General features: G+C 37.7%; 1 protein-coding gene across 1 annotated transcript in view; it reads left to right on the top strand.

Moving 5' to 3' along the window:
* The window catches only part of PTPRR (protein tyrosine phosphatase receptor type R), a 357,511-nt gene that overhangs the window by 253,198 nt on the left and 90,538 nt on the right, over nucleotides 1–13,775 (top strand). The window contains exons 11-12 of the mRNA XM_049782793.1: nucleotides 12,030–12,140; nucleotides 12,439–12,440. Coding sequence (XP_049638750.1) covers nucleotides 12,030–12,140; nucleotides 12,439–12,440 — 113 coding nt within the window. The remainder of the gene's footprint in view (nucleotides 1–12,029; nucleotides 12,141–12,438; nucleotides 12,441–13,775) is intronic.

The following is a 13,775-nucleotide window of genomic DNA, read 5'->3' as shown; positions in this document are numbered from 1 at the left end:
ATCTCTCCTGACGGCTGCATAATATTCCATTGTGTATATGTACCACAGTTTCCTTAGCCACTCATCTGTTGAAGGGCATCTTGGTTGTTTCCAGAGTCTGGCTATTGTAAATAGTGCTGCAATAAATATAGGTGTAAGGAAGAGATTTTTGAATTGTATTTTTGTGTTCCGAGGGTATATTCCTAGGAGTGCAATAGCTGGAGTGTGCTTCTAGCTTTGCGCTCAAGCATTACTCCTGGTGGATCTCAGGTGCAGATCATTTGGAGTACTGGGAATAGAATCCAGGTCTGCTGTATGTATGCAAGGCAATCACCTTATGTAATGTATTCTCTGACTCTTAATTACATTATTTTATGGTTTTAGACCCACATCCAATAGCACTCAGTCATTACTCTTAGCTCAGCACTCAGAAATCACTCATGGCAAACTTTCTGGACATTATGGATTCCTAGCGATTGAACTCAGGCTGGCCTCATGCAAGGCAAATGCTGTGCTGTCACTCCAGTCCCTTGATTCCATTCTTAGCCAAATAGTTTATGTGGTGCTTTACAGATTTTTCAGAAAGGTCCTGAAAAATAACTCAATCCAGGCAAAGCAGCAGTATACATAAGCAGACAGAAAAGCACATAGCATGTGTGAATTAAGCAGTTAGTATGACCTAAGTACATGTAACATAGTAGGGAGTGAAGAAAAAAGAAACTAGAGCATTACTTTGTGCCAGGTGGCATAGGGCTATACTAAAAAAAGTCCTTTGAGAAGCACTTTAAAGGCAACAAGGAGCAACTAAAAAGATTTTCCAAATCCAGGTAATCAGGTACCATGTAAGAAGTGTGGAACTAAAACGATGACAAGAGACCTATGGGGGGAAAGGGACAAAATAAAAGATATTTCTGAAGCCAAAGCCATAGTGCTACATTTGCCACTGACGTGAGAGAGACAAGGAAGAGTTTAACTTTGAGATTTCTGATTTGGAAGGCGAGGTGGAAAGGTCATATCATAAACCTTGAAAGACAACAAGGGAAACTCATGAGGAAAGAAAATCAGTTCCCCACCCAGAGAAGGGTGGACTCCCCTAGAAAAGGGGAAGATACAGGAGAATCTAATGTCATGATAAGAGTATAAAAGGGTCATGAAGCCTTCCAAAGTTTTTCTTTTGACAATACCCAGTTTAACTTTTATGTATGGCAGGAACTCCAGGCCAAGACAATTCTGAGAAATTATATACAATCTCCCAAAGCCAGTCACTGCTTTTCTTTCCACTCTGGAAAATTCTGTTTCACTTGTACATATCTCTCTTGCTTTCTCTCTCTCTCCCTCCACTAACACTTAAGTAAACTCCTTTCAATTAATTTTTGTTTAAGAAATTTTTTTTAAATGGTTGAAATCCAATTAAGAAAATGTCTGTTACCATGCGGCTTTAATGAATAAATTATTAAAAAAAAAAAAGAAAAGAAAGAAAATCTGTTCCAATTTTAATGAGTTAAGTTTGAAAAATCTCCTAGACTTTTGTTCAAATAATAAGGATTAAAGGATTAATAAGTAAATGAAGCTCTGGGGGGAAAAAGACCAGCAAACGGTAGTCATGGGAATTTACACATTTCATATTTTTATTTATTTATTTATTCATTCATTCATTCATTCGTTCATTTTATTTTGGTTTGGGAGACGTGCCTGGTAATGTTCAGTACTTAACTCCTGGCTCTGTGCTCAGAGAACACTCCTTGCAGACTCAGAGGACAAATGGGGTATCAGGAACTAAATCCAGATATGTTGCATGCAAAGCAAGTGCTCTATCCACTCTACTATCACTCCAGCTCCCAGAATTCCTGTTTTAAAGAATATGTGTGTGAAGGTAGGGTGTTTACCTTGCATGTAGAGGGTTGGTGGTTCGAATCCCGGCATCCCATATGGTCTCCCAAGCCTGCCAGGAGCAATTTCTGAGCATAGAGCCAGGAGTGACCCCTGAGCACTGCTGGATGTGACCCAAAAACCAAAAAAAAGAAAAAAGAAAAAAGAATATGCGTGTTCCATCATAAACTATTTATCATTAGATTATTCACATTCTTCTATAATAAGTAAGTCAACATTGACAATATCTTAAATGGCCATTGTGTATGCACTAAAATAGTATCTAATAATTTACTTAGATTGTGTTCTTTTTTGTCACATCTCTAATTATTTTATTAGACTGGTTTCTGAGATGTGAATTACTCAGCCAAATGATATGGACTTCTGAAGAACATATTCCCTATATGCAAAATATCTTAAAATTGGGGTATTGGTCTGACTTACAAATCTTCCTCATCATTATGGAAAATAGTATGACAATTCCTCCAGAAAGTAAATATCAAATTCCCAAGTAAATTTTTTAACACCTGTCCCCCAAATACAAAAATATTAATACAAAAGACTGTACACATCTATGTTTATTTTATCACTTAGTATAATGGCCAGGATATGAAAATCATGCAAATGTCCAATATCACTAAAATTGATTTAAAAGGGGCCAGGCACAGACCTCAGAAGAAAGGGCATTTTCCATTCATCCTGAACCAGGGAAGCCATCCATGAAACATCCAGGCTTGTCTATAACATCACCTGGAAGTAATCGTCTACCACGGAAGACCCTACACTGCTCAGACATCGACCTGCTCAAAAGAGACTTTCCTTAACAACTGAGAAGAATTAACAACAACAACGACCTACTTACAGGACAGGGCTCCCTGCATTGCCCTTTGATTGTGAGGTGAAAGGAGAGGATGCTCCACATCCTGACTTCAATGTAGGATATGCAGATTACAGGATCTTTAATACAGAAACATGATACCAACAACAGAGACTGTGTAAAAAATAAAAGTGTGATGGCACTACAGACAATGTCTTGGATTGGATGATCTAGCTTGCCTGTAGCCTAGAGTTGGTCTTGTGCCAGGAAACTTCAGGGGTCGGGTCTCTTTGTATTTAGGCCAAGGTTATTCCTCTCCATGTCCCTCATATTTTGGTGGGCCTATGCAAACAACAAATGCCACTCTAACACCATTTTTACTGTGCTCCTTTGACTCTAATCCTTAAAAAGCACCCACTTAAAAGTTGAGGTTAACTTAAGCTAATATGCATGTACATGGAAATGTAGAAAAATACTATGCCTCTAATGTTTAAGGAGTTACATAAGTTTTATGGCTTTAGATTGCCTTGTGTGCTGTTAAGAAATATTATAATGTGTTACAATCTGGGGACTTGAGGGACAAAGTAATTGTACATGGATCTGTCTTATTTATCTTAATGTTCTTTGGCTGAAATTTCAAAGTTAAGATATCAGCAAGGGGACTTCTGAGAATTATGTTATGGGTTATTGTCCTTCCACTATAACTTTACCTTGTCCTCTTTCTTTGCATCTTTGTTCTCATAGTTAAAAATAAAAAATTTAAAAAAAATAAAAAAAATAAAAGGGACCAGGGAGATAGCATAGCAGTTAGGTCATTTGCTTTGCATGCAGCCAACCCAAGATCAATCCCTGGCATCCCATATGGTACCTTGAGCCTTCCAGGAATGATTTTGAGTACAGAGCACTGCTGGGTGTGGCCCAAAGACAAAAAATAAGAGTAGATTTTTAAAATGTGTGGTATAGATATAGTAGAATCTGATACATCTGTATAAAAAGGAAATCATTCAATTTACTGTAACATGATTGGAACTGGAGGGTCTCATGTTAAGTGATATGTCAAAGGGAGAAGAAAAGCATCAGATGATAAGATTCATCTGTGGAACATAGAGACAAAACAAGGGAAATGGCAGTATTGAACAATGGTAAATCCTTGGTCTTACATTATAAAACCATTTACCATGCAGAGTGGAGAGGGTGAAGAAAAAGAGAGACCAATCTAGAGGTGACAATGGGTCAATGGTAGAAGTTCATGGCACTTTGGTGGTGGAGTACAATTGTCACCCCCTGCCAGGAAAAATGCTAATATTACCTGCTGGTCAGACTAGCCCACTTTTGGGAGGGGTTTATGGAAGGTAACAAAGGAATTGTTTGCGGGGTGTAAAGGATGGAGCAGGAAGCGGCTGGAGGCGTTGGCAGGAAAGAGGAATAGGAAACAGGTTGAGATGCTGGGCCGCTGAAGTAACCTGCTTAAAAGGTTTAAGCTTAGAAGCCACACATGATAAGTAGGGCCTTGAATAAAGCTGATGTCTCCTGAAACTGATTGCCTGTGGATCATTTCCTCGCAGTTACCCTGAACATGCAGATGTGCCGCTGGAAGGGTTTGCAGGTGCCTGGGCTGGCAAAGTCCTCACCATTTATCCACCTTCATCCACCACCATCCAGGACTCTATAATTAATATGTTGTTTTTTTTTTTTTGGCTTTTGGGGCCACACCCAGCTGTACTCAGGGGTTACTCCTGGCTGTCTGCTCAGAAATAGCTCCTGGCAGGCACGGGGGACCATATGGGACACCGGGATTTGAACCAACCACCTTTGGTCCTGGATGGGCTGCTTGCAAGGCAAACGCCGCTATGCTATCTCTCCGGGCCCCATTAATATGTATTTCTACATACAACAACACTGTCTATCAATACTATAACCCATAATGCATTGTAAGCACTTATATAAATTATATATGTATTTTTTAATTTTCCATAGCATAGCTCATGCTTTTCTCAACTCTTCTTTCCACACATAATGTGGAAGGGAAAAGAATTCAAAATAAGCCGTAACTAAGGCATGCAGGATTGGTAGAGATGCAGGATTGCTTCAAATCCAGATAAGAACCTCTAACCTGGGGCCAGAACAGTGGCCCAAGCAGTAGGGCATTTGCCTTGCATGCACTAATCCAGGATGGACTGCAGTTCGATACCCTGGTGTCCTATATGGTCCCCCAAGCTAGGAGTGATTTCGAAGTGCAGAGCCAGGAGTAACCCCTGAGCACTGCCGGGTGTGACCCAAAAACAAAAACAAACAAAAAACTCTAACCAGTACCTTTAAGAATGGAAGAGAAGTTTAGAAAAGTATTTTGATTCTATTTTAAAAAATTGCTTTCATGGGTCAGAGTGATAGTACAGCAGGTTGAGCATCTGCCTTGCATGTGGACAATCCAAGTTAAATACTTGGTGTCCTATAGGGTCCTTTGAGCCCTTCAGGAGTAATTCCTGAGCACTGCAGTAAACCCTAAGCACTGCAGGGGTGGCCCCAAACCCAAACTAAATCAATAAAAATAAATCAATAATGACAATTAATTAAAATAATTAATAATAAAATGAGTGATAATTAATAAATTAATTTATTCACATTTGCCTTGATCAAAAAATTTGTTGGACCTCCTCATGCAAAATAGCAAGCAATTTAAAAGTGTGCATTGGACTTTGATGGGAATAGTCACACTAATGTAACAGGTCAACCTGTGAAGGATGAGGTGGATATGAGGAACCACACTTTGTGCTCTGTGCCAAGAGTGAAAATAAATCTACAAGCCAACCTCCATCACCAGTAATTGACCAAATACACAGGGAGGATAAAGTTAGGGTCCCACTGACATGGGAATAGTAAAGATCCAGTTATTGGCATCCAATTTCCCTGGAAAACCAGAGGTAGAGATGTTCAGTAAATGGGAAGCCTGACCCGGGGTGAGGGGCAACAATGCTAAAAAAACCTGAACCCATTTCTCATATGCCCAGGGTTTGACAATCTCATGTGCCCAGGGTTTAAGCCATTAAGTGTGGCCTGAAATTTAGAAACTGACAGTCTCCAAGTAAAATGACTCACCTGCCATTTCAAACATACTTGTATTTCAAATATAAGTTTACACCTTGAGTTTAATTTGCTAGTTTAAAGTCAATTACTTCAGCTCACTGCTCTGCTTCTAGCTATATTTGAAAGACCTCTTATTTGACACATTTGGCTGGGGAGAGTCAGAATGAAAAATCACACACCCAAACAGAAAAGCTAATGTTTCATTTTTCTTAAAATATATCCATGTATTCACATTAAAATGTGTTTCATTTTTTATTACAGAACTCACTCTGTTGGGTTTTGTTTGTTTTCAAGATCGTCTAAAACTAGACTTCTAGATCACACAGCTTATGTAAATTCTTCCCTTTATACATCATTAATATTTACCAATTCTGTTTCATCAAAATAAGAAAGCAAAGACTTGTAAAATAATTTTAAAATAAAAGCAAATTAGGAGCATTGAGAGTTTTCTAAAGATCAGTTTATTTTGCAAAGGGAAGGGAAGAATTAGTAAATACAGTGGTAAAGAAATGGAGGGTAAGGGACAGAGAGATGGTTCAATGAGGAGAGCATATGCTTTGTATACAGCCAACCAGACTTCGATACTCATAAACTATGTCCCCCAATCCCCTACAGAAGTGTTCCTGAACACAGAGCTAGGAGCAAGCCATGAGCACTGATGCTGTGGCCCAAGCCTCTCCACCCCAAAAAAGAGGGGAGGTTGAGATTACAGAAATTAAAGATATTTGAGGTCCGGAGTGGTTGTGCAGTGGTAGGGCATTTGTCTTGCATGCATCCCCGCATCCCCGGCGTCCCATATGGTCTCCTAAGCCAGGAGCGATTTCTGAGTGCAGAGCTAGGAGTAATCCCTGAGTGTCACCAGGCATGGCCCCAAAACAAAACAAATCGAAACAAACAAAAAAGAAATTAAAGAAAATTTGTTGAAAGTAAAAAGTGTATACTCCAGCTGATTGTAAACAATGTACTATCAAACTTTAATATCATTAAATATTATATTTCAAAGTCACCTCTTGTTTGATTAAAAAAAAGGCATATTAAAATAAATGTGATATTTGCTTAGAGGCTTCGTCTGAAGGGAATTATTCCAGGGACCTCTACCAAAACATCTGAGTGTCAATTTTCTTTGCTAAAAATTGATATAGTAAAAATATAATTCTAAGAATAATAGAATCTGTTCTGCAGATCTGCCATCTGCTTTTCCTAAATCAAATGATTGTGGGAGGGATTAGCTGAAAGAATGCTGGGAAAGTTACTTTATTTTTTTTATAGAAGCCACCCAGCAGTATTCAGGGAGACCAGGGTCACCTTGGTAATGGTGAGATTTCATGACCATCCCCTGTTGGGACTCAAACTCTGGGTTTTGCACTTGCTAAGCATGTGCTTTTACCATTTGACTCAAATCCTTAGCCAATATTAAAAGAAGGTACTTTTAATATTAAGTTGCTACACTATGTTAATAATGTTTATGGGGAACACTAAGAATTACTAAAATACTAACTTTAGACAATCTGGTCCATTCTCTGCCTCTCATATGCTAATGCAACCTAAATTAATTTGGGCATTTATTTTGTTTATTTTAGAGCTACTGTCTACAAATGATACATATAACATTTAAGTTCAAACAACACAAATATTTTTGATCTTGCGGCCGGAGCAGTGGCACAAGTGGTACAGCTTTTGCCTTGCATTTGCTAACCTAGGATGGACTGTGGTTTGATCTCCTCAAGTCCCATATGGTCCCCCAAGCCAGGAGCAATTTCTGAGCGCATAACCAGGAATAACCCCTGAGTATCACCAGCTGTGGTCCCCTAAAAATAAACAAAAATACTTTTTTTGTGCACAGAATTAAGAGAAAATTTAAAAAATTAAAATACTAAGTAAAGCTTTATTAGTATACACAAGAAGCCTTAATATAGCGGCTGGAACAATGGCGCAGAGCAGTAGAGCGTCTGCCTTATCGGCACTAGCCTAAGATGGACTGTGGTTCAGTCCCCCAGAATCCCATCTATATCAATATATATAGTTTCCCAAGCCAGGAGCAATTTCTGAGAAGATAGCCAGGAGTAGCCCCTGAGCATCGCCGGATGTGGCCGAAAAAACAAATAAAAAACCTTAACAGAGAAAGAATGAGGGAAAACCAAAGGAAGAAAAGAGAAGAAAAATGAGCTTGCATTGCTTTGCACTGGACTCTGCTTTTGCTATAAATCCCTGATTAGGAAGAATTGGCCTGGTTCCAGAATCTTTATAGTTAGGCTTCTCTAATTACTGTGCACAAGAAACCCATCACCCTGTAAAAAAAAACTTTTTCCTGTTCCAAATTATGAGACCTTGGGATTAATAAAAAATAAATTTAAAAGTGTTAGTGAAAAAAATCAGCCCAGTTAGCAGAAGAATAGTGATGACTTGGGGTTATGTTCTGCTCAAATAGCATGCTTTCTGAATTACCTACAATCCATGTGGTTTTACATTATCTGTAAAAGAGAATTTTCTTTTCTTGCATTTCTGCTTCTTCCATACTATTGTTTGCACCACAATGCAGAAACCATAAAAACCTCTTCACAAAAATTACATGAGCTTCGCTTATGCTCTTGGAAACAACTACATTTGTAGCTCTCCCCCATCTCATAGTCAGAAACACCCTATTCTCCTTTTTATTCCTTTGTTCTCCCAAAAGTGGGAAGAATGTATTCCGTGTGTGAAAATAAGCTATTGTATCTTATAAAGGAGATGAGATGCTAATTAAGGGTTGTTTGAATGAACAAGTCGCATTGCATTGTCTAGCAGGGACCTCCGGCTGCCAATGGCATATTTGGTAAAGAGTCAAGAAAAACATTCAAGAGGGACCCGGCAAGCTTGAGAGAGAGAGGCGAGTTGCATTTTCATTTACCAAGTAGGTACGCAAGCTGTTCAAGTATTGTTAGGAGTCAATTTAGCCTTGCTACCTTACCTAGCCACTTCAGGTCTGGAGGGGACACTAGAACATGAACTACCAGACACACAGACACCAGACTGCTGAACCACTGAAAACACTGAATGTCTTTCTTGAACAACCTTTGGGAAGATTCTTCGTCAATCTTCTTGAATTCATCCGGGAGGGTTGTAAGATGCACTGTAGCTTGCTTCTTGCAGCGAAATAACTGATGCTTCTTGGAAAGAAACCAGGCAGATTGGTTAGTATAATTATCTTGAACAAGCGGGAAATTTTTAGACACTTGGCAGCTTTGTAAGTGGGGAGGGGGAAAATATCATTCTATTTATAAAAGGTTGCTTTTCCTAGCGAATGTTATGCTAGCCAGAGGAAGCCTTTACCCAGATTGCCAGTCTTGAGTGTGATGTGGCAAGAAAGTAGATGATATGCAATGATTTATTTTGTTTGGGAAAGGACCGGTACCTAGAAGATGCTAACATATTTTTATTATAATGGATATACAAGAATCAGTGAATCAGTGAGTGTAGTGGATTCCTTGTAATTCTTAATGAGGGGCATTTGAGATTAGTAATATGGAACTACAGAAGCATTTTGCTGGTATTTTATATGTCTTCTGCATGAGTTCTATAATCCTGTTTTGGTTTTTTCTTTTTCTTTCTTTCTTTCTTTCTTTCTTTCTTTTTTCTTTTTTCTTTTTTTTTTTTGCTGTTATTTTAAATCTGTTCAGAGTTCATTTATATTTGTGTGGTCATTTGCAAATGACATAAATGCAAAGAAATGTGTTTGGGCTACTAAAGACAAATGAAGGCATTTTCCTATAAGTGTGTGCATATGTGAATGTTTGAAAGAAAATAATCAATATGTCATCAAAAAAAAGTACTTCTGAAATTAACATAGCTTCTCTGGGCACTCTAAATAAAACAACCATTTCCAAATAGTACATTCTTAGTCATTACAATAAAAATATTTTTAGTTCTGAACCAAAAAGTTGACTCAACAGGCTAGCACATATAATTTGCATGCAGAATGTTACAGTTCAAGTCCAGGTACTGCCTGATCCCTGAATACTGCTAGGACAGACCTTGAGTACTAAGCAGGAAATAGCCTCTGAGCACCATAATGTGTGGTCCAAAAACAAACAAATCAAAAAATAAAATATATAGTTATTTTGTAGTTCTTTAATATTGCCTGAGTCATATTTATAGTTATATTTTAACAATGAAGCTTACATATAGTAGCATGCAATGTATTATCTAATCACTTGAAATTAAAGTCAATAATAAATATAAAAGTTAATAACTATAATAATAGCAATGTTCTTTTTTTTTTTTTTTTTTTTTTTTTTTTTTTTTTTTTTTTTGTGGTTTTTGGGTCACACCCGGCAGTGCTCAGGGGTTATTCCTGGCTCCAGGCTCAGAAATTGCTCCTGGCAGGCACGGGAGGACCATATATGGGACGCCGGGATTCGAACCGATGACCTCCTGCATGAGAGGCAAACGCCTTACCTCCATGCTATCTCTCCGGCCCCAGCAATGTTCTTTTGTTTTGGGACCACACCCAGAGGTGCTCAGAGGCTATTCCTGGCTCTGCATTTAGGAATCACTCCTGGTGGGCATAGGAGACCATAAAGGATGCCAGGCATTAAGCCTGGGTTGGCCACATGCAAGGCCACACACAATTCCCTACCCACTGTATTAGTATTCTGGTCCTAATAGCAACATGTTTTAAATGCTTATTTATGCCTGACTTTGTCCTAAGTGCATTCTATGTATTAAATTTTGAAGAAATCAAGACCAGAAAGATTAGTATTCTGCTTATGAATTCAGAGCAAGTGATGAAAACAAAATTCGGACTCTGAATCTCAGAACCCAAAAACTACCACCATAGTGTATTATTGTTTATAGTAGTTACCACTTTTACTAAACTCTTAAAAAAAAGCCTCGTTATAAAAACAATAGCTACTTCTACTATGCGTATATTTTATTACCTTATTTTTCATACCGTAAGACGTACTATTTTCCTTAAAATAAAAAGTTAGGTAAATGTGTTTAACCGGCTGTGGACCAAGCATATTGTAAATATACTTTGGTCTTGCAGGCTAGTTGTTCCCAGCTGCCATCAATTAAAGGTACTACTGTACCATTTGCTTTAGAATATTTTTTCTTGTTTTCCTCATCTAAAAATTATGTGTGCCTTTATGGTCAGGTACATCTTATAGAGCAAAAAATATGGTATATTTCCTAAGTGAAAAGACCATTGGTCATAGGAAGTACATCCCTAAAATGTGATAATGATGACCATATATAACTTACTTTCTTATTTTACTTATTTATTTATTTTTTAGATTTTTGGGCCACATGCAGCAATGCTCAGGGTTTACTCCTGGTTATGCATTCAGAAATTGCTCCTGGCTTGGGGGACCATATGGGAACCCAGGGATTAAACTGAGGTTAGTCCTGGGTCAGCCGCATGCAAGGCAAGATCCCTACTGCTGCCCTACCACTCCAGCCCCATACATCTACCTTACTTTCAAAAAAAAAAATTTATTCTGTGGCTTTTGACAATTAAACATCCTCTTATTAGGCACTGAATCAATGAATTTGCCTTGATTTCAGAGAGACAACATCCCTTTCATTTATAAGTCTTGATCCTCATACAATAAACTGATGTTTGAATCTTGGTTTCTGAATTTATTTCTTATTTTGTTCTTAATTTTTTTTAATCTTAATTGCTTCTTGTACTGGATGAGAAGCAACATGGTTCAACATCTACAAATGAAAACTTAATACCTTATTTAAGAGCACATGTATTGAGATATAATTTATACAATATGCATCACATTTTTAAAATTGGTAACTCTTGGGGCCGGAGTGATGACACAGCAGTAGGACGTTTGCCTTGTACGCGGGTGACCCAAGACAGACCATGGTTCAACCCCAGGGTCCCAGATGGTCCCACAAGCCAGGAGCCATTTCTGAGCTCATAACCAAGAGTAACCCCTGAGTGTCACTGGGTGTGGCTCAAACACCCCCCCTCCCAAAATTGATAACTCTTGGCTGTAGAGTTAGTGAAATGGATAGAGCCAGGTGGCTAACTGTTTTGATCCCTGGCATCCTATATAATCTGACCCCTGCATCACCAGAAATAACTCCTGATTGCAGAGCCAGGTGTGACAAAAAAAAAGGCAAGCCTTGTAACTAAATGGTTCTAGTACATTTATTGGATTGTGAACTTTGACATTTTATATTTTTGATTAATTAAATTAATTAAAATGTTTTAGATGCTACAGTGAAAAGCTTTCCTAAGCCCATGAAAACCATGAACATTTTCTGTGTTTTTCTTCCTCTCCAGAAATGTGTACTATACTGGCCAGAAAAGAGAGGAATATACGGAAAAGTTGAGGTTCTGGTTATCAGCGTCAATGAATGTGATAATTACACTATAAGAAACCTTGTCTTAAAGGTAAGTTTACAAAGCTATAACTCACATAATGAGCTATGTAGCATTTCTACTTTTATGTTACTGTGTTTATTATAATAAGTATTAGAGATACAATTTAAATAAATTAAATAATGTCAAGATCAGAGAAAAATGTAATATTTTTTCTTACTGTAAGCAGGTATTAAGGAAATTGACCAAGTAGATTGTTATAAAATTCTAATTTGCATAAATAAAACATTGATTTAACCTCCTGAATGCCTTGAACCAAATGATAAAAAACTTTGCCGTGACTTTTTTTAAATATTACTTTGGTTCTCAGCAGTTTTAAGTAAAGAAACTTACAGCAGTTTTAAGTAAAGAAACTTAAAGATAACAATGAAAGATAAAGGGCCGGAGGCCTAGCACAGAGGTAGGGCATTTGCCTTGCACTCTGCTGACCCAGGACAGACTTCGGTTCAATACCCAGCGTCTCATATGTCCCCCAAACTGGGAGCAATTTCTGAGCGCATAGCCATGAATAACTCCTGAGTGTCACTGGGTGTGGCCTAAAAAAACAAAACAAACAAAAGTTTGTATTTGTGGGTAGCCATGGGAGGCAAATTAGAAGCATCCGTGATATCTTCCAAAAGTTGGAGTTACAGTTATTTGTAAGGACTTTCCCCATACTATATGCATCATAGAAAAATTTTCTTTTATTTATGGACAGCAAATGCAGTAGGTGGTTGCTATTTTATTTTTGCTTTTAGAGAAGACTAGTGACTCAGTTTTCCAAAATGGACAATACCACCCCTAAGTTTGCTGGAACTAAGGGAGGAAGGTGAGGGTAATAGAGAAGTCCGATGCTATGGAGTATGTTAGATGGGGAGCTTTTGGGTTGTTTCTTCATGAAAGTAGATTTTTTAGGTGAGTGCTGAGTAATTTTTTTTTTCTGAAAAGGAAGCAGAAAGTCAAATAAGTCTGAGTATCTTGAACCTCACTACTGGAACAGAATCATCACAGAGAGAAAGAAATTAGAGGTGGAGCTATATACTTGTTAATGAGTAATCTTGAATAAGATTCATACTAATATCTCCTTTTCAGTCATGTATCTGAGTGCCCTGGCTATCCATGCCTACCTACCAAATGACACTGGGTTTCACATGATATGCCTAAACCCTTGATCAAAAATTTCCTATCTAGCAACCCCTGACAAAAAAAATTTACTACTGGAATTCTTCAATGCTTTTAAACATTGAAATTTGATACAAGTATAGAATTGGTAGCATAACTGAATACAAAAATTGTATGCTCAGATATTAATATGCTTGAGTTGATAAGCTAATATGTTTCAATGATATGTCAGGCAATCAATGAACAGAAAACAATATATTCCAATTTTTTTCTTGACTACATGTGTTTCTCCCATTTTGTTGATTAGACTAAAAGGTATATTTAGCACATGTTAAATATAGTTTCTGCATTAAGTACTCTCACTTAATAGTGATAAGGCCATCTACCTTTGATATCAAGGTATTCGCAGAAAAGTTTACTCAAAGTTAAAGAATTCTTCAAAAAGTCTCCTCAGGTTGTTTTTTTTTTTCCTGTTAGAAATAAATTGCCAGAAAGACTGGAGTGATAAAAGGCACTCAGTAATATGGTTTGAATGACTTTTATTTC

The sequence above is a fragment of the Suncus etruscus genome, chromosome 11 (assembly GCF_024139225.1).
Source record: "Suncus etruscus isolate mSunEtr1 chromosome 11, mSunEtr1.pri.cur, whole genome shotgun sequence".
NCBI lineage: Eukaryota > Metazoa > Chordata > Mammalia > Eulipotyphla > Soricidae > Suncus > Suncus etruscus.
Note: the sequence above shows the minus strand (reverse complement) of the source record. Positions and strands in the feature narration are given on the sequence as shown.